General features: G+C 35.0%; 1 protein-coding gene and 1 long non-coding RNA gene across 2 annotated transcripts; both read left to right on the top strand.

The window, feature by feature from the left end:
- The first annotated feature begins 1,054 nt into the window (after window positions 1-1,054).
- Window positions 1,055-17,615, top strand: LOC125369815. The gene is made up of 3 exons (XR_007215560.1): window positions 1,055-1,406; window positions 15,440-16,456; window positions 17,055-17,615. It is a non-coding gene; the product is annotated as an uncharacterized LOC125369815 (long non-coding RNA).
- LOC8284151 (transcription termination factor MTEF18, mitochondrial) lies at window positions 1,405-3,579 on the top strand. The gene has a single exon (XM_048373080.1). The coding sequence runs from the start codon at window positions 1,559-1,561 to the stop codon at window positions 3,338-3,340; it is 1,782 nt and encodes a 593-aa protein (XP_048229037.1). The 5' UTR covers window positions 1,405-1,558; the 3' UTR covers window positions 3,341-3,579.
- Window positions 17,616-19,653: the final 2,038 nt, after the last annotated feature.

The following is a 19,653-nucleotide window of genomic DNA, read 5'->3' as shown; positions in this document are numbered from 1 at the left end:
GCATAATGAGAAAAGCTCGAGTTCAAATTCGGTAAGTATAATTCGAGCTCGAACTCGAACTCGGGCTCGTTAAATATTTATCAATAATTAAATTAATCAATAGTAATACTAAAAATATAGCAAGAAATAATAAAAGTATCAAATATAGCAAAATAAAATAACTTTTCAGTAAAAATAATCAACATCAATGTTTAAAAATATAGCAAAATATGAAAAAAGAAAAAGTATCACTACAAGATATGAATGATGGAAATAAAGACCATACTAAATATATCACGAGTCTCTGTTAATTTAAAAGAGTATATAAATCAATCCTATAAATCTTTTTAGTGCCATTCACTACTAAATAATATTTTTAAAATCTAAAATAAATTTTTAAATGTAAAATAGTTGAACTATAATAAAATAGCTAAAATTTTTTTATTATAATATATTAGCTTATATAAATTACAATCTTGATTAATTTTAACTTAGTTTTCAATTTGATTACTATTTATAAATATAACTGTAAATTTATTCTAAATTTTTAATTAAATTAAAAAGATCTTTATAAAAAATATAAATTTTAAATAAAGCATTTAATGAATTGTTTTGAGCAAACAACCCTACTATATATAGACCTACAGATTTTATTAAGAAGATTATCTAGATAATTTTTTTATTGGTAAGCGTAATTGTCGGTTTAAATATTTATTAAATAATTAATAAGCTTAATTATTATTGGTTTAAATATTTATTAAATAAATAATAAATAAATATTACGAGTATGCTATGAATTTGGTAATTTAATTTGAGATAAATTGTAATATAATAATTTTTTTTAAAAATAATTATTTTCTTGATAAAAAAATAATGTTAGTATTGTAAAATAAAAAGTTTAAAAATAATATTAATTTAATATAATAATAAAATAAAATTTATTATTTGTATATGAAGTTACATATAACATTATATGAATAATATTTAAAATAAAAATAAAAAAATAATAAAAAAAATAAAAAAAATTAAATTTATTTTTAAATAAATAAATAATAAATAAATAATAATCTGTAAAAATTAATAAAAACTATTAATATTTATAAAAATATCTTTAAATAAAATTTATAAAAATTATTTATAAAATTATGAATTATGTATCATCTTTAAAAATAATTCATTTAAAAATTCCAATTGAATACACCACCGAACTTAGCTACTTAGTCCGTCGGTGTTGGTTTTAAACTCAACCTACCTCGCATCTTCTTCCCTTCAGATACGGGCCGAAGGTGCAAAACCCTAATAGTAGGGTTTTATCCCTGCGCGGAGCTTTTCATTTCCATTTAACTTTATAGAAACGTGAATTCTGCTACTCTCCATTCTATCAAGGCCCTCTTTATCCATTCTTGTGCTTAGAAGAAACCAATTCGGTAAGAAACTCTCCAACCCAGACTTCGTGTCATTTCTATGCTCTCTCTGATTTCAATGCAAAATTATGATTTACCCTTAAAACAAATACTGAACGGAATCCAAATTGCTGTTATAATCTCGTATCTCCTTTTGTCTGTTCTCTATTTTTGCCATGGTATTACCCAGAATCTGTAAAAGGGTATTAAAACTATCCCAAATGACAGCTCAACTCAACCATTTTCTTGCATTCTCTCCTGTTTTCTTTGAAAAATCCAATCCTACACAGAACCCATGTTTTCTTCTGCTTAAAGTTCGATTCTTTTCCAGTGCTAGATTAACCCACAACCCTAAAATCTCCCATTCTGAATCAACTGAGTCACTAATTTCGCTTTCTGGTAACCGGGTCTCTCGTACCGTTAGAGCTGAGGCTCAAGATGTGCTCTTTGAGTACTTGCATTCAACTAGGAGCTTCAGCTTTACAGATGCTGATCATATTAGCAAGAATTCACCTCATTTCCTTCAACAGTTGCTCTTCAAGATTGATAATGACAAAGATGTTGCTCGCTCATTAGGTAAGTTCCTTAGGTATAATCCAATCAATGAGTTTGAACCATTTTTTGAGAGCATAGGTTTGTGCCCATCCGAGCTCTCTTCACTACTTCCGCGGCACTTGTTTTTCTTGACTGATGATTATTTATTGCTTGAGAATTTTCATGTTTTGTGTGATTATGGGATTCCTCGGGTTAAGATAGGCAAGATGTATAAGGAAGCTAGGGAGATTTTTAGATATGATTTTGGATTATTGGTCCTGAAGCTGCAGGCTTATGAAAATTTGAGTCTAAGTAAAACCACAGTCATTAAGCTTGTTAGTTGTTGCCCATCTCTATTGATTGGCTCTATTGACAATAATTTTGTTAATTTTCTTGAGAAATTAAATAGATTGGGAATAGAGAGTGATCATGTTGGAGGGTACATGTTGTATAAGGACTCCTGTAATTGGAAGAGAATGCTGGACACTATGGATTTTCTTGATAAAGTGGGTTATAGTGAGGAACAGTTGTATAACTTGTTTAAAACAAATCCTCTGTTAGTGCTTGAAGGCTCTGGGAAGAGAGTTTATGTATTGTTTGGCCGGTTGCTCAAACTGGGTCTTGATGTGAATGAAGTTTATATGTTGTTTATAGAAAATCCACAAATTTTGTCGGCTAAGTGTGAGAAGAACATTTTGCAAGCACTAGAATTTTTGCTGTACATTAGAATGAGAATAGAAGAAATTGCCAACATTATATATGAGCATATGGAACTCTTGTGCTCATGTTCTTTGAAAAGACCTAATTCTGTTTGTAAAGAATTAAATGTTACGAAAGATGATTTATGCCAAATTATAAGGGAAGACCCAATGAAGTTCTTCAACTTGGTTTCTAAGTCAAAAGGTAAAAGCAGTGAACAGATACTGTCTGAGGATCAAAGTAAGAAACGGGATAAAGTAGCATTCTTATTGAGATTGGGGTATGTCGAAAACTCCGATGAGATGATGAGGGCTTTAAAAAAGTTCCGAGGTAGAGGAGACCAACTACAGGAGAGGTATGATTGCCTAGTACAAGCTGGTTTGGACTGCAATGTTGTCTCAAGCTTGATCAGGCATGCACCGATGGTACTTAATCAGACCAAAGATGTTATTGAAAAGAAGATTGATTGCTTGACTAGGTGTTTAGGCTACCCACTTACATCAGTGGTGGCATTCCCGACATATTTATGTTATGATATAGAAAGGATTAATCATAGGTTTAGAATGTATGTGTGGCTGAAAGACAGGGGTGCAGCAAAACCAATGTTGTCATTAAGCACCATCCTTGCTTGTTCAGATGCGCGTTTTGAAAAATATTTTGTGGATATCCATCCTGAAGGTCCTGCAGTGTGGAAAAGTTTACAGAATATGTCTTTGACAAGCTAAAGCAAAAGTTTGTCTTTTTTTTTTTTTTGTGGTGTATATTCCTCATCCATATAATCAACTGGATGCCCTTTTGTCAGCAATAAATTGATCTGCTGAGCGTTTATTTTGTTGCTTTACTATTGATAAATTTGTTGACCTCGTCCTCATATTCCCATGGAACTATTTCTTAACTTGCGGATGGGGACGGTGCTTATTTCTATCTCTTACAAATTGATCTGCTGAGCGTTTATTTTGTCGCATTTGTTCTTGCTGTTAAAGTTAGTCTTGCTCAACCATTTTTGTGGGCCTATTTGTATGTCATATTTTATTTTTGTTGAATACATGTTAGCAATTTTGCCTCTCAGCAGTCCTTTTAGGTGGGTGGCTACTGGCAAGGGTGCATATGAGGGCTGCTCATGCTTGCTGACTAATCATCTCCTCCCCTCGTTTTAATTGTCCCTTTTCTTATTAATAAAAAAAGGAAATTTATTTTTGGGTCAATTTACGGCCTGAACTTCTATGTTTAAATAAGCGCGCAATACATGTTCCATCTTTTTATTTTCTTACTATATTATTATTAAAATTATTAATTTATTATTGTACTTCTCATTTTCATTTTATATTTTCTGTGTATTTCATATTTATATTTATATAAATGTATAAGAAAGCAATATTTTAATATTATTTTCTCTTCCCTACATATGACATTATATAATCCTAAACTATTTTTCTTAATTCTTAGAGAATTAATTATTTTAATAACTTTTTACTATTATAAGTATTATATTACAATTTTAACAGTTTAAGTATAACATAATTATTTCACTTTCATGCACTTTCTTGAATTCTTTTCATAACTTATATATATATATATATATATATATATATATAAATTATTTCACTTTCATGCACTTTCTTGAATTCTTTTCATAACTTATATATATATATATATATATATATATATATATATATTAATTTTTAAAATCTAAATTTTTTATCATATATAATTTTTGACACGTAGGATTTAAATTTATGTATAATTTTATAATTTTCTCTATTAATTTATTAATTTGTAAGTTATATTTTTAATTAAATATTGACTCTAATTTTAAAAAATAGCATATTAATTATATTTTAATATTATATTAACTAATAAATAGTTTCTTAATTAGATAATCATATTAATTTTATATTAGAAAATAATATAATGATTATATTATAATATTATATTAATTGATAAATTAATTTTGTAATTAGATAATAATCTTAGTTTAAAAAAACATCTTAAATTATATTTTTAATATTATATTAAATAATAAATTGACTTTTCAATTATATAATTAATTTTTAATTCTAGAAAAGTAGTAATATCAATTATATTGATATAGTAATTTATATAATATAAAAATTAATTAATAAATAATTTTATTTTATTGCATTAATAGGGTTTTAAAAGTTTAAAAAATTGAAGGACATTTAAAAATAATTAGTTTGCTATTTATTTTAAAATCTTATAAATTAATATTGAATATTAAATTTTTTATTAAATTATATCTATTAATTTGATTTTAGAATTAAAATATTAATAACGGTTATGCAATACATGTGTAAACGATTATTTTATATATATATATAAATTTCTGAGACCTAAAATTTTTGACATGTATGTTCTATTTTTAACTTGTAGGATTTTTATTTTGACATGTGGATAATCTTTGACATATAGAATTCAGGCTGATATAATTTTGTGATTTTTTTCTATTAATTTATTAATTAATATGTTGTATTTCTAATTAAACACTCATTCTAATTGATCTTCTAAATTATGTATAGATATTTAAAGATATTTTAGAAAGTTAATGATATATTTCTATATATAAAATGATGAAAATATATGTTTTATCTCACTTAAGTTTAATTGTCTATTTTCAGAAATATTAGTAAAAAGAGAAAAATATGGAGCTAAACACTCGAAAAGAAGTTTAATTGGATATGTTTGTGTCAATGCTCAAGATTAAGACGCATGGACTGCTAATCACAAGGCCGAAGGGACATTTTAGTCATTTTGTATAACTATTAGGATATATATTAAGAGTTATTTATAGGATAACATTTAGTAGAGATAAAGATACTTAAAATCTTATCTATTAGATAAATTTATATTAGTATACTTATCTCTAGGGAGATTTATATAGAGGATGACTTTTCTCTATATATATCTCAGCAAAACTTAATTCTAGAGGAGGGAGCGGAAAGTTTTCTCCTATATGCTCTTTACACTTATTTACCATTATTTTCTCCATAATTCTCTATAGTTCTTCATAAACATTTAGTCTTAGTTCTCATTATTCTTTTGAGGATCTAAGTCTTAGTTTTCATTATTCTTTTGAGGATCTAAGGTACTTTTCAAGAAGTAGAGAATGAGAACCAATCTTCTTCCTACTTGAAGAAATCTTGGATCTAGACGGAGCTTTAATTTCCAGTCATGTTTTATGTCTTTCTATTTAATACCATTATCATTGAGTTAAATATGTTAGGTTAGTTTTCATAAGCGTTTACTTTAACATTTTTACTTTTGTATGAATCTTGTTATTTATTTATTTAATGAATAATTATTTTACCTTCATACATGTATTAGTTTCATTTATTATTATTGGTTGACCATCATATCAATTTAATAGTAATATTTGTTATGAAAATCTTTAGGTTAAAAATATTAGAAATATCATCTTTACTTTAATCTATGATGGTATAAGAAACCTAGGTTGCATCATTAGCTTGAGTGATTTAGAAAAAAAGGTACATTACTGTCTCATTCATTAGATCTAGGCTTAAAGTAAAACAAAGAGATTATTATTTAGTCCATTCCACCGAAGTCTAGCACATTACTACTACACCTGGATCTGCAAGGTTCAAGAGAATCTGAGAGCTAGTTACTGAATCTAGGGATGTAGATGTAAAAAGAAGAAAATAAACAATGCTTTTATTTTATAGATCTCATCTATGTAGCTCAAGATTTAGTTTAGTCTTTTCTTTCAGTAATGCATAGAATAATAAATAGGCATATATAAATTTAATAAAATTCTAAACAATTTATTCATTTAGTAAAGGCCTAAATGGATACATTTTGATTTGTCATGATACAACTTCTGTTATCAGTCAGTCCTTTCAGATTTTCCAGTTGAACATTTTCTCTCTTTCTTGCCCTAATTTTTGCTTTACCAGCCTTTTCAGGTTTTTTGATTAGCAGGCTATTTTTCTCTATTATTACACATATTTATTTATTTTTATTTTTACACATAGTATTTCTTGAGATGATCCATGTTAACAGGCTTAGAGAATTCATTCCCTACCAGGTTTAAATCTTAGCAGCACCCTTAGGCATGATTTTCTTCACAAGGTATGGGGCCTTCCTAATTAGGCCTAAACTTCCTCTCGGATCGAAGTCGGTAGGTCTTGTGTGCTTTGACACCAAGTCGCCAACTATGATCTTTTCCAGTTTCACTTTCTTATTTAATATCCTGGCTATTCGCTTTTAGTACAACTACATATGATTTAGGGCTTTCATCCTCTTTTCATATATGAAAGCCAACTACTGGTATTTCTACTCAACCCACTGATACTTTGGTATTTTAGCCTCTAGTACAACCATCAAATACTTTAACTCTAGTTCAACTGATAAGAAAACTTTAGTTCCATAGCCACAAAGTACGATGTTTATTTTGTTAATGTTTGATTAGTTGTTCGATATTCCCAAAGTGCAAAGGGTAACCAAAACGACCAATCCTTATGATTCCACACCATCTTCGAGAGTATTTTCTTTAAGTTCTTATTGGTTGCTTCCACTGAACCATTTGGTTGAGGCCTGTATAGAGAGGATTTGTGATGCTCAATCTTGTACTCTGCTAGCAGGTCTGCTGTCTCACCCATAAACTGCATGCCATTATTTGTCATAACATGATGCAAAAACCCATATATGCAAATCAAGTTCCTTTCTATAAGCTTGGCCTTTTGCTTTGCCCACACAGTAGTGAATGACTTAGCCTTAACTCATTTAGAGAAGTAGTTGATTGCCATGACTATGAACCTATGACCGTCCAATGGAGGCCTTATCTTTCCAATAATATTGATTCCCAAGGTTGAAAAGGCCAATAAGACGTGAGAATATAGAGTTTAGTCGGAGGTAAATGACTCAGATCGCTGTATAGATGGCACTTACAAAATTTCCTTACTAAAGCTATATAATCCTTCTCTATTGTTAACCAATAGTGACCTTGACTCATAATCTTCCCGGTCAACACTATGTCGTTCATGTGAGGCCCGCACACCTCTTTGTGCATTTTTTCTATTACTATTTATGTTTCCCCTGTAGTCAGACATTTAAGCTTGACATTCGAAGCCATTCTTTTGTATAACATTCCATCGTGGCTGATGTAGTTTCTGGATTAGATCCGTACTGCATACCTGTCTTTTGTAGACGCCTCTTTTAGATACTCCTTGACTTCCACGTACTTTTGCAAGTCATAAAACTGAGGCTTCTCCTCCTGTCCCATTTGGACTTCCATTATCTTCTCTTCATAATAGCAAGGCATTTTAGACTTCATAGTCACCAATGGCTTTATTCAGAGCTGTGTAGGGTTATCCCACATAGAAGAAAGAGTAGCTAATGCGTTTGCCATCTGGTTTTCATCTTTTGGCAAGTGTATAAATGAACACTTGGAGAAGTTATAAACTAAAGTCTTGAGATAGCTGACATATGGTTTCAACCTTTCTTTGATGGCTTGCTGAATTACTAGCATGGAGTTCCTGTAGACCATCTTCTTCTTCACTTTTGCTACCATGACCTCTTCTAATCCATATAAACATGCTTCATACTTCACCATGTTATTTTTTACCTTAAAGTTCAGTCATGTTTATTGGTAACATTTCTCCCTCGGGCGTAATGAGAACTAATACTAACTCTACACCTCTCGCATTTACTACGTTATCAAAGTACACCTTCCACTCTCGGATGTCGATCGTGCCTAGATTCTCATAAAAAAACTCTAAATTCCAAGGGTTGTCTCCCTCGATTACATTATGAGTCAAGAATTCTATTATGGCTCTTCCCTTGACTACCTTCTTGGTGACATACTCGATGTCAAACTCTATTAGGAGCTCAAACCATCTAGCCAGCTTTCCTATAAGGGACAGAGCTTCGATTAGATACCTTAGCGAGTCTATATTTGAAATTTCCTGAACCCTATAAGATTGGAAATAATATTTAAATTTCCTCGTAGCCCATATCACAGCCAAGCAAGTCTTCTTTATGAGATTATACTTTCAAATTATAGGGCATAAACTTCTTGCTGAGGTAATAGACCGAATGTTCCATGTCATTGGGTTCACATTGCGCCACCATTGCTCCCACAGCTTCCTCTTCTAAGGCTAAGTGGAGAATCAATGGCTTACCATCCTTGGGTGGCTTTAATATCGGCAACTTCATCAGGTACTCTCTAATCCTGTTGAAGGCTTTTTGATATTGTCCATTCCATACAACGAGTTGGTGTTTTCTTAAAAGCTTAAAGATAGGATCACAAACCATTGTGAGCATGGAAATGAACCTACTGATGTACTGCTAGACGTCCTAGAAACCCTCAAACCTCTTTCTCTATCTTCGATGCTGGCATTTCCTAAATAGCCTTTACCTTGTTCGAATCGATCTTTATACCTCGTTGACTAACTATAGGCCCAAGCAGCTTTCCTAATGTCACTCTAAACATACTCTTCTTTAGGTTGAGCCTTAGGTTATACCTTTCCACTCGTCCTAGAAACCTATCAAGAGCCTAAAAGTGCTCTTCTCTTGTTTCATATTTAACCATCATATTGTCTATGTACATCTCCACCTCATTGTGCATCATATCATGAAACAAGATAGTGGTTGCTTTCTAATAAGTTGCCCCTATATTCTTTAGCCCAAAAGGCATAATCTTGTAACAGTACGTCCCTTACTCGGTGATGAATGTTGCTTCAGCTTGTCCATGACTTCCATTATAATCTAGTTGTATCTAAAGAACCCATGGGTAAAGGAATACATTACGCTTAAGGCGGCACTGTCGACTATCACATTTATGTGAGGGAGGGGAAAAGCATCCTTTTGGTATGCCTTATTTAGGTCCTAAAAATCTACACCCATCCTAACATTTCCATCTTTCTTTTGGACTGAGACAATATTCGCCAACCATTTGGGATAGTCGACTACATCAAGGAAATTAGCTTTTACCTACTTAGCAACCTCTTCTCGGATCTTCTCTGCCCATTCTAGCATTAACCTTATCATTTTTTATTTGATAGGCTTGATGTGTGGATAGGTTGTAATATGGTACTCTACTATCTTTTTGTCTAACCCTGTCATATCGTCGTATGACCAAGAAAATACCAATTTTTTCTTTTTTATTATTTTTTCAAATTGTTTCCTCTCCTTAGGAGTTATATTATGAGCAATTGAAATATGCCCTGGATTTTCATTTGTGCCTAAATTAAATGAATCAATTTGAATGAAATTGATGTCAAACCTGCACATGTCATGATCAATTAAAATGCACGCTACCATCAGGAAAGATATCACACAAGTAAGCAAAATTGGAATTCATAACATTTATTTTAGAAGGAAAACAGACATCATCCTCATAAAGATCGGACGTTGTTACATCAGTCTTTTCATAGAATACAACAATGATATTTTCTTCAACTAAAGCAGCTAAACCCTATAGACTCAGATTCTCCGGCAAGAAAATGAATTCCTCCAACTTTAACTCTTCGACCTTGGCTATGACGTTCTTTCAGACATCCTTGATGCGTTCAACCATCCTGTTGATGATCAAACTCTTGAAGATCTCAAGTCCCGGCACCTCAGTCCTAGCTATAGTAATAGGTTCGGGCTCCCTAGAGTAGGGCTTGTACTTTTGGACAAAAATATCTTTTAGAGTCTTACCCCTTAGTTTGCTCTCATCTTCATCCTTATGGTATCCTAGGCATGTCAGGTCTTCTGTCCTTTGAAGTTCGGTAGCTTTGCAATTCCTTGCTGAGTTTTCTGAGCCCCATTCCAAGGATGAAGTCTATTTTACTAAACATGCTTGTCAACTTCAGATCCATATAGTCCTCATAGAGGACATTAACTTGAAATCTAGTTGCAGCCTCAAGCTCCTTAACAACTTCTTGAATAGCTGGGACGACCTTCCCACATTCAGTGTTAATGGTGATTATCTATCCTTCATGAAGGAATTTGACTTTTTGATGCACGGTAGAAAGGACTCCTCCTAGGGCATGAAATCATGGCCTACCCAATAACAAAGCAAAGGTTACTGGGATGTCCAAGACAATGAATTCGACCCAGGATTCTATGGGACCCATCTCTATCAGAGAATGCCCCTTCCACGTCTCTTTTGGTCTCTTCATAGGCTCTTGTGACCATGTTAGATGGTTTAAGGTCTTTCACAGTCATCCCCGATTTAGAGAGTACGCGAGGACATACATTGATGGTTGACTCATCATCTATCATCACATGTGGTCCTTTCCCTTTCACTTCAGGCGCAATATAAAGAGCCTTCTCGTGGTCTCTTCTCTCTAGTGGAAAATATTCATCTGAGAAAGTGACCATCCCAATGGTTTTATTGGTTACTGTTTTGATCACCTCCTCGGGGGAAGCTGCTGTGCTTATGATGATACTAGACAAGGCATGAATTAGAGCCTTCCTGTGTCTTGTGAGTGCATCAGTAGCTCCCACATATTGATCGTCTTCTTGTTCTTCTTCAGCTCTTCTAACAGCCCCTTGCCCTTTTCTTCTGACGCTTTCTTTATTTGCTTCAGCTCTTCTGCCCCCTTGTTATTAGCTTTACCTATTGGCTTAGCTTATTTGTCAAGATCATTGTCCGCTTAGATATCCTTGGCACAGTTATCTTGGACTTCACACTCGTCCCTAAAATTGTACCAGATGTCTATGGCAATGACTGACTTTTTTTACCCTCTTTCCATACTTCTAGAAGGCAAAAGTTACCAATTGCTTGCTCTTTGTCATTCGATCCCTAACTATTCGGTACAATATTCTCAATCCGAATGTCAACCGAAGGAGGCCTCAAATAATTGACCTTGAAGTCAAACTTGCTTAAAGGCTGCCCTAACAGGTCTTCACACTCATCCCGAGGAGGTTGTTCTACTCGCCAATCCCCATAGTTTATTAGGTCTTGAATTTTATGCTTGAGACAATTGCACTAATCCGTCACATGCCCAAAAGTCTGGTGATACTCATAGTATTGACCATTGCAAGGGTTAGGACCACTTCTTGGTGATAGTGGCTTGAGTCTTTTGCTCTTTATTAGGTTTTGGAACACCAGAGACAATGGTGCCCCTAGCTCGGTGAAGGTTCTTTGTAGGCTTTTTGGCTCTGGCTATGGCTCAGTTTCGGGTAGGGTATGTCTTGGAAGGAATTCATGACCCCATCTTTCACTAAAATTAAGGGTGATCATGGATACCTGATTTGGGGGTGTTGTATTATTATAGTTAGGCTGAGGTTTCTTTTAGTATTGGGCTGGCCAAGGATAATTAGCTTACGATGTCGATAAGGTGTTGAATTTCATGTTTGAGGTGGATACAGTTATTTGTGTGGTGTCCGAGTGCTTGGTGGAATTTACATTATCTGTTGGGTTTGTTTCCAAGTGTATTGGGGTTTGGAGTGTTCTTGAAAGTATAAGTTGGAGTAGGCCATTTTGTACTAGCCTTTTTGAAAGAGGGTACTTGAAATTGGAGAACCTTCTAGGTTGTTGAACAACATTCACATCAAGAGTTCTGTGACCTCCAGCCTGCCAATTTGGCCTTTCACCAGTTCGCACATTCTTCCTTTTGTCATTCTCGATTTCTTCAACCTAAAGCCTGTCATCATATAGATCCATGAAAGTCTTTGGGTTCATCATCTGAAGCCTTTTAACCCAAGCTGGAAGAACGTTTCATTCCAAAATACAAACTTGGTCATTCTCAAGAGGCTTGTTCTTCATCAATCTAGCCTTATTCATTCACCTGGTTAAGAAATTAGAGAATGACTCATTTGGTTTTTGGTTAGTGGACTCAAGATCCCTTATCGACACTTCTAGAGTGTTGTAGTCATATTGATTAACAAAGGAATTATATAAATTTGACCATTAAGCTTTGGCAAACTTTTCCAAATCATGGTGTACTAGTTTACAGTAGGTCATTCTAAGGGCAATATAAACATCTTCATAACTTGGGTCTTACTTAATTTAGTAGTTCCCAAAACAGCATCATACTACTTGAGATGAACTTTCGGATCACCAGTCTTGTTAAACTTGTTCATCTCGAGCATCCTGAACTTTGCAAGTAGCTTATCCTCACTTGTCAAAACTAACTCATCAAAATTATAGGTTGGGTCCAACCTTTTGATTTATAGTATCCCTTACATCTTGTCAAGCCTTGCACTTAAGCCACTTACAACCGCATTAGTAGCAACGTCAGTTTCCGTCTTGGCCTAGTCTGGGACAAACTCGTCGAAGTCCCAAAAATTCCAAGGCACTCACTCCCCTTTTAATTGGGTCTTCAGCTTTAGCAGTAGTGACAACATCCGTGTTAATAGCAACAAGAGGCTATCGCAGAGGCAACTAGTGCAACTAGAGCAGTAGGTTGGGCTTGATTTGTAGCCATACCAGCCAAAAGTTGTTAGAGCTCCTCCTGAATCACACCTTTTGAATCCTCGATAACAACGTTCTTGAGGATTTCGACATCCTGGTCGTTAGCCCTTTTGTTGGCCATTTTAGGTATAGCTTCGACCTCGGTCACATAAGCTTGATGCCTTGGTCTCTCGAGGTACTATAACACAGACTAGATCTTTGGTGGAATTGGTATGCTCTCCAGCCTATCGCCCTCTTTTCTTTTCCAACCCAAAAGAGAATCTATATGGCTTCAAAATAAAGAGAGAGATACATGGTATGCATGATGCACTTGAGATGCACAATATCAAGGGTTAAAAATCATAGAGAAATTTACAAAATACTATACAAGCATCCTTCCAACCTTATTTCTCCACACACGATTTGAGGTGAGTCTTTCTTCCCCAGGCCTAGGCTTACTATCAACAGGGGATAGTAGTCCCGACGCACATGCCATAAACTCTTAAAGCAAAATAAAGCAAAAAAAAACAAAAAAGTTGATATGTTTCAATATAAGTATAAAGCTTGCATATTATTGGGCCTAAGGCCTGACATCGCACGTCTTAGGCCGAGGCTCTCTAAGATGTGGGCTTAAAGTTATTATAGGGGAAAATATCTCTCAAAGAAATCAAATGGGTTCCTAAGGGAGATTATTATTGTCATTACCATGGGCTAAGTCTTGGGTAAGGATAAAAGGCTCTCACAAGTAGAAAACATCCTCTCTTTGCTTATCTCCCCACTTAAAGGTCCATGCGACGAAGGAAACTTATTACTTGTGAGTGATGGTCAGCCAGTTTCATAATTCCAAGGTTCAAGTGGAGCCAAATAACTACTAACCGATGCCATTTGGACCAAAGTACATAATATAGTGATGCAAGAGTCATTCATTAAATAATAAAATTAAAAATAAGGATACATGAGAATCAGCTTTTCTTATCCCCAATGGAGTCGCCATTGTGGGCAAGCGGTTTTGGGCGTGCATCCAAATGTATCTAGTGACTATGACATTGTAAGGCTTTTCAACCTAATAGAGAATACGCTAACTAGTCATAGCGACTAGCGCAAAGATGGGGAGTCACCACTTGAGTAATTCTTCAGGACACTTTTACTAATTGAGTGGTGTTTCTTGATTCCATAAGAAAGCTTCGCCACATCCAGAGATGGATCTGGAAGCCAACTTCCTTATTTTTTGTATCCTTATTTTTTAATTTTATTATTTAAAGGGCTATTCCTTATAAACATAATAATTATATCTTTAAAAATAACCACTACAACATGTGAGGTTCATGTAAGTCTAGCCCATTTTGGTTAGGCCCAGTCCCCATTTATTTTGTTAGCCTATTATACTATTTAGTTCTACAGAAGATACCTACTTAGTCTAGCCCAATTATAAATTATGTCTTGATTACCCAATCCTTAACCGAAATAGAATATTCCTTTACATGCCAAGGCCTATGATATCCTTGATTTTACACATGTTTGCATGCTTGATTTTAAGTTATTTTTAGAGCAATTTATGTGTTTTTGTATTAGAATCACCCTGTTTTAGTTTCCTTTGTGTCTCGGGTGTTTTTCTAGGCACATCATCAAAGATAGAGAGAAATCAGACCATAATCGGGAAGAAACGGACGAATCGGGCGCGCTAAACTGTTCCACATGCCTTGCCCACACGCCCATGCAGAGGAGCACGGTCAGGGTCAGAAGGCGTGCTGAAATGCCTTACCTATAGCGAAAATAAGTGAATTGCAACACGGTTTTTGAGAGTGACACGGCTTAGGAGCATGTTTGTGCTGAGGAGCACGGCCTAAATCCAAGTTGTGCTGAAGAAGGCCGAAAGTACAATTTTACATTAACATGGGTTGGACCTAGCATGGCCCAAATCTAGGCCGTGTTGGATCCCGAAACCTAAGTTAAAAGAAAAGAAAAAGAAAGAGAGATGGAGACCCCATGGAGAAAGACGAGGACTTTGGAGTCTTCAAGACAAACCGTAAGAACTAGACACTCTTATTAGCGGTAATTTAAAGATTAATGCTATTCTAAAATCGATTGTTAGGAAAAGATTCCAGCTTTAGATCTTTAGGGTTAGGAATTGGTTAACTCGAGAGAGAAGTCAATTCATTCAAGAAATTATCCACAGATCACAATTCTTAATCAATCAATTCATAATTTATTGTTTGAAAGCCGGCTAACTAAAGTGATCCCCAATTGGATTAACTCATCTTATTGTCTTTCTTTAACTCTCATTCTCTTTATTAAAATTTAGCTTTCAATTGCATTCCCAATTGGATTAACTCATCCTATCGTACTTCAACTGGTTTTACACCATATAGGCTAGTTTATGGGAAAGCATGCCATTTGCCTGTTGAACTTGAGCATAAAGCATTGTGGGCTTTGAAAACTTACAATTTTGATATTTTTAATGCAGGTAAACATAGACAGTGCCAACTTAATGAGTTGGAAGATTGGCGTAACCAAGCGTATGGCAACTTGTTAATCTACAAGGAGCATACCAAGAAGTGGCATGATGAGAGGCTAAGGAGCACCAAGGAGTTCCAAGTTAAGGATAGTGTGTTATTATATAACTCACGACTTTGGCTCTTTCCTGGGAAGCTAAAGAGCCATCAGTCAGGATCGTTCACTGTCCAATAAGTTTTCCCGTATGGCATAGTGGAATTGCACCATCCGCATAAGGGAAACTTCAAGGTCGATGGGCATAGGTTGAAGCATTACTATGGTGACTCATTGGAGCTCGAGGAGCGAGTCAACCTTGTACTGTATTAACAAAAGTAACTCAAGCATTATGAGTCCAGCTAAATGACTCGGGGAAAAAAGAAGCGCTTTTGGGAGGCACCCTAACTTTTATTTTATGTTTTTGGACATTTTGATCATTGGTTTGGAACATTATCTTTTTAGTTTAGTCTTCATTTTCATTTAATTTTTGAGCTTTATATACCATTTGAGTGTTTAGAGATATGTGGAAGGTAGCTTGAATATTTGACTGTTGAAAATTGCAGGAAATTGCACGTGAAAAAGTGCATGAAACGAATTTTGGGTTTCAGCACGATCTTAGTGGCTCAATACACCCACGGAGCACACTCGTGCTATTCAACACGGATGTGTTATAGGCAACCAAACCTTGCTAAGAGAAACATGTAATTTCAGAGTAACACGGTTTGTGGACACGACCGTGTGATGCAACACGCCCGTGTTGAGCTGAAATGGTAATTCAGCACGTCTTCCAAGAGTAGCAGGGGTTGTGAACACGGGCCGTGTCAGGAAACACGATCATGTTTTGGGCACCTAAACCGTGTTGACAGAAAAAATGGACCTCAGCACGTTTTCCGCAACCAACACATGCTGGGAGATTGGTCGTGCTAAACATCACGGCTTGGAACACGGTCGTGCTAGCCTAAACATCTATATAAGCCGCACTATATCGCAGGTAGCATAATTTTTCACTCTCCTCTCTCGTCGCATGTATAACCGATATCTTCTCCCTATTTTCCTTGATTTTTCAAGTGTTTTTCTAGCAAATCAAGTAAGTTTCTTCCTTAACTTTATTCAATACTCCATTGTGGTATGTTATTTTGCTCTTTTCTCTAGTTTAATTCATTATTTCTGAAATTATTGATATTGTTTCTTATTTTTAATGTCTTTGTTAATTTTGTTATTTTGCTAAATTCGTCACTTTTGTTGCAATTTTTTTCCTTCATTCAATTTCTTGTTCTCCCTTTAATGTTGATTTGCTGTTATTATTTATTTTTCTTTATTAGTTACTATTGTTTATATTTTGGATTTCTGTTATTCTGCATTTGAATTGCCCGATTACCGCTGTTTAGTATATTTGAACTTGTTGAATTATAAGCTGGTTTAGTGAATTAGCCATTATGCTACTGAATTGGAGATTAGCTAATGCAAGTATGTTGAAAATATGTTAAATTACCGTTGTATTGCTATTAAACTATTGTTGTTATTGGAATAATTATCTCTTTAGTGCAAGAATTACAGTTTTGGCAAGAGTTTGATCAATTCCCATGCAGGTATTATGGCTGAACGGCGTGAGAGACCCCAAAAGTTGGGTGTCTGCAAGACACAATCGACCCATCTCCACCTGCACCTGCACCTAGAGCTCCAGCTCCCGCACGACATAGACTTTTACAGTTTCAGTGCCTCACTCATGAGGCTCGTTACCAGCAGCTGCGGCACAAGAAGTTAGGCTTTGGGAGATGCATTGGTTGGCAGGCATTGGAGATGGTCGGCATAGCCACTAAGGTCCGAGAGATACTTCAGACTCCACCTTTTGAGGCCTTCTTCAGCATTGTGGAGCCACTTATAGGGAGCTCACACTTCAGTTCGCCTCTACTTTCTTTCTTCAGGCCAAGATCAAGGACTGGTCGCAGCCAGAAGCCATTTCGTTTCGGTTAGGAGGGCGAAATTGCATGATGAGTATTCCCCAGTTTGGTGCTGCACTTGGCCTCTATGACCAGGCGACCATAGAGTCAGATGATTTCAGAGGCTCCTTTGTACAATCCAGGAGTTTCTTTTGACAAGGCTTGGGAGACCATCTCAGAGGGGGACGAGCGTTACTACCCGAGCAAGTCCAAGGCCCCTCCGATAGTCCGTATGCTATCTTCATTGCACCGCTTGCATATACATTGGCGGTAGGGACGGTTTGGAGTGGTCACCCAACGTGATGTGTTCTATTTATGGGCGCTGCATCAGAGAAGGAGGTTGGACATGGGATATGTGTTAGCCAAGCAGTACAAGACTGGTACTAGGGACCCAAAGAAGACTTGGATCTATTTCAGACCTTTTGTGACTAGGATTGCTAGGAGGATGGAGCCCCAATGGATTCAATCAATCTAGCTACACATGTTCATGTCTAAAATAAATAGGAATTCAATTACAATGAAACAATAAAGAAATTGAAACATATACACCCTTTTCCTAAAATTGGATGAACAGCTCAAAGCCTTGATCTGCACTACAAATGATCTCTAGAACTTCCTCTTGATCTGCTCCAAAACTCCTTTTCAATCTTCAATCCAATCCCAAGAGTCACGAATCTGACGTAGAAAGGTGGGATCAATATCTTGGAATCCGCCTTGAAATGTTTGAAAAACGTATAGCAAAATTATAGGGGAAGATGAAGAGTTAAAATCGCCGATCTCCTTTCTCTTTTTGGTTCGTTCCTTTTACACATTGCACAAATGCGAGCGTGTTCTCAACTCGTGTCCCTCAATACGGGCCATGTTGGTCTCCAAATGATATAATGAACTGAATCGAGCAAGGCCATGTTCTGGCCCGTGTTACTAACACGGGCTATGTTCTTGCCCATGTTAGCCAACATAGGACGTGCTATGGGGCGTGGTACCCTCGAAAACGTGCTGCTTCAAAGTGCTTAAGCTACACGGCCTGGAATTTCTGCATGGGCTCCAACACTGGCCACGTTGACTTCCCAAAAGTTAACCCAAGGTCAAACACTTATGATTCTATCCGTTTTCGCCGAAAATTGATCTATAATTGCACAAGCACTAATGATAGACTTGTAAAATATCTTGGAATATGAAAAGACATAAAACACGGGTGATCTTGGAATAAAAACACAATAAATGCTAAGAAAATGCACAATAATATGCAAGCAAACATGTGTAAAACTATGCATATCAATTAACAATTGAGTAATAACATATTTGCTATAGATCCAAAATAAGCAAAAAATAAATCTAACTAATACAACCCTTCCTACAACTAATAAACTAAAATAAACTAATTTACGTCATAAAATACAAAAGAAATCGCTAAAAGGGGTCGAAAGTCCAAAAATTAGGGCTTCTTCAACAAATTGTTGACTACATGATGTCACTGAGTCGATCGGCTTTAGTTCATGCCGATTTGGCTTGATTTTCAGTCCTCCCTCGCTTGAAAACCGATTTACATATAAAGTAGTGATTAGTATGTAAAAGATAGGAAATAAGGGACATAAAACAATTGAATTAAGAAGCAAAAACATATAAAACTTGTAAAAGAAAACTTACAGAAGACAAAAACTTTTCCATGGTAATTTCCTAAGACTAAACATGTGACCTTAAAATAAGACATGATCATAAAACATATGGATGACCATAAAGGCAAAACAAATTTAACATACTGATCTACTCATATAATTCATCAGATCCAAAACCCAATGGAGAAGACTTTATCAAATTCAAAATCCAACAGGCATACATATTATAGAAATATACTGAAACCCGAAATCTAGGCATGTAGAAAATTCAAGACATCAACAATGATCGTAATCAATCCTAACATATTTCTAATAACATAAAAGTAAAACAAAATATAGGATATGAATCTAGAGCTTTAGGGTTTGTTTTTGGTGTTTGAGGATGCTGATGATGTTGGATTTGGAAACCCTCAGGTTGTCACCGTATTATATTGATCCTCAAGTCTTTAGTAATGAGGAAGAGGTAGAATCAAATATAGGATATGAATCTAGAGCTTTAGGGTTTGTTTTTGGTGTTTGATTTGTGAAAGTGTTTTGAAAAAAACTATTATTTTTCTATGAAAGTGGCCTAAAATGAGAGTTCTTAGTTACTAGGTATCAATACTAATGACTGAAAATAAATGCTAATAAGT

This window comes from Ricinus communis, chromosome 4 (assembly GCF_019578655.1).
Source record: "Ricinus communis isolate WT05 ecotype wild-type chromosome 4, ASM1957865v1, whole genome shotgun sequence".
Classification (NCBI taxonomy): Eukaryota; Viridiplantae; Streptophyta; class Magnoliopsida; order Malpighiales; family Euphorbiaceae; genus Ricinus; species Ricinus communis.
Note: the sequence above shows the minus strand (reverse complement) of the source record. Positions and strands in the feature narration are given on the sequence as shown.

Coding starts and splice junctions, on each gene's coding strand:
- LOC8284151 (XM_048373080.1), top strand. CDS start 1,559: ATGGTATTACCCAGAATCTGTAAAAGGGTATTAAAACTATCCCAAATG.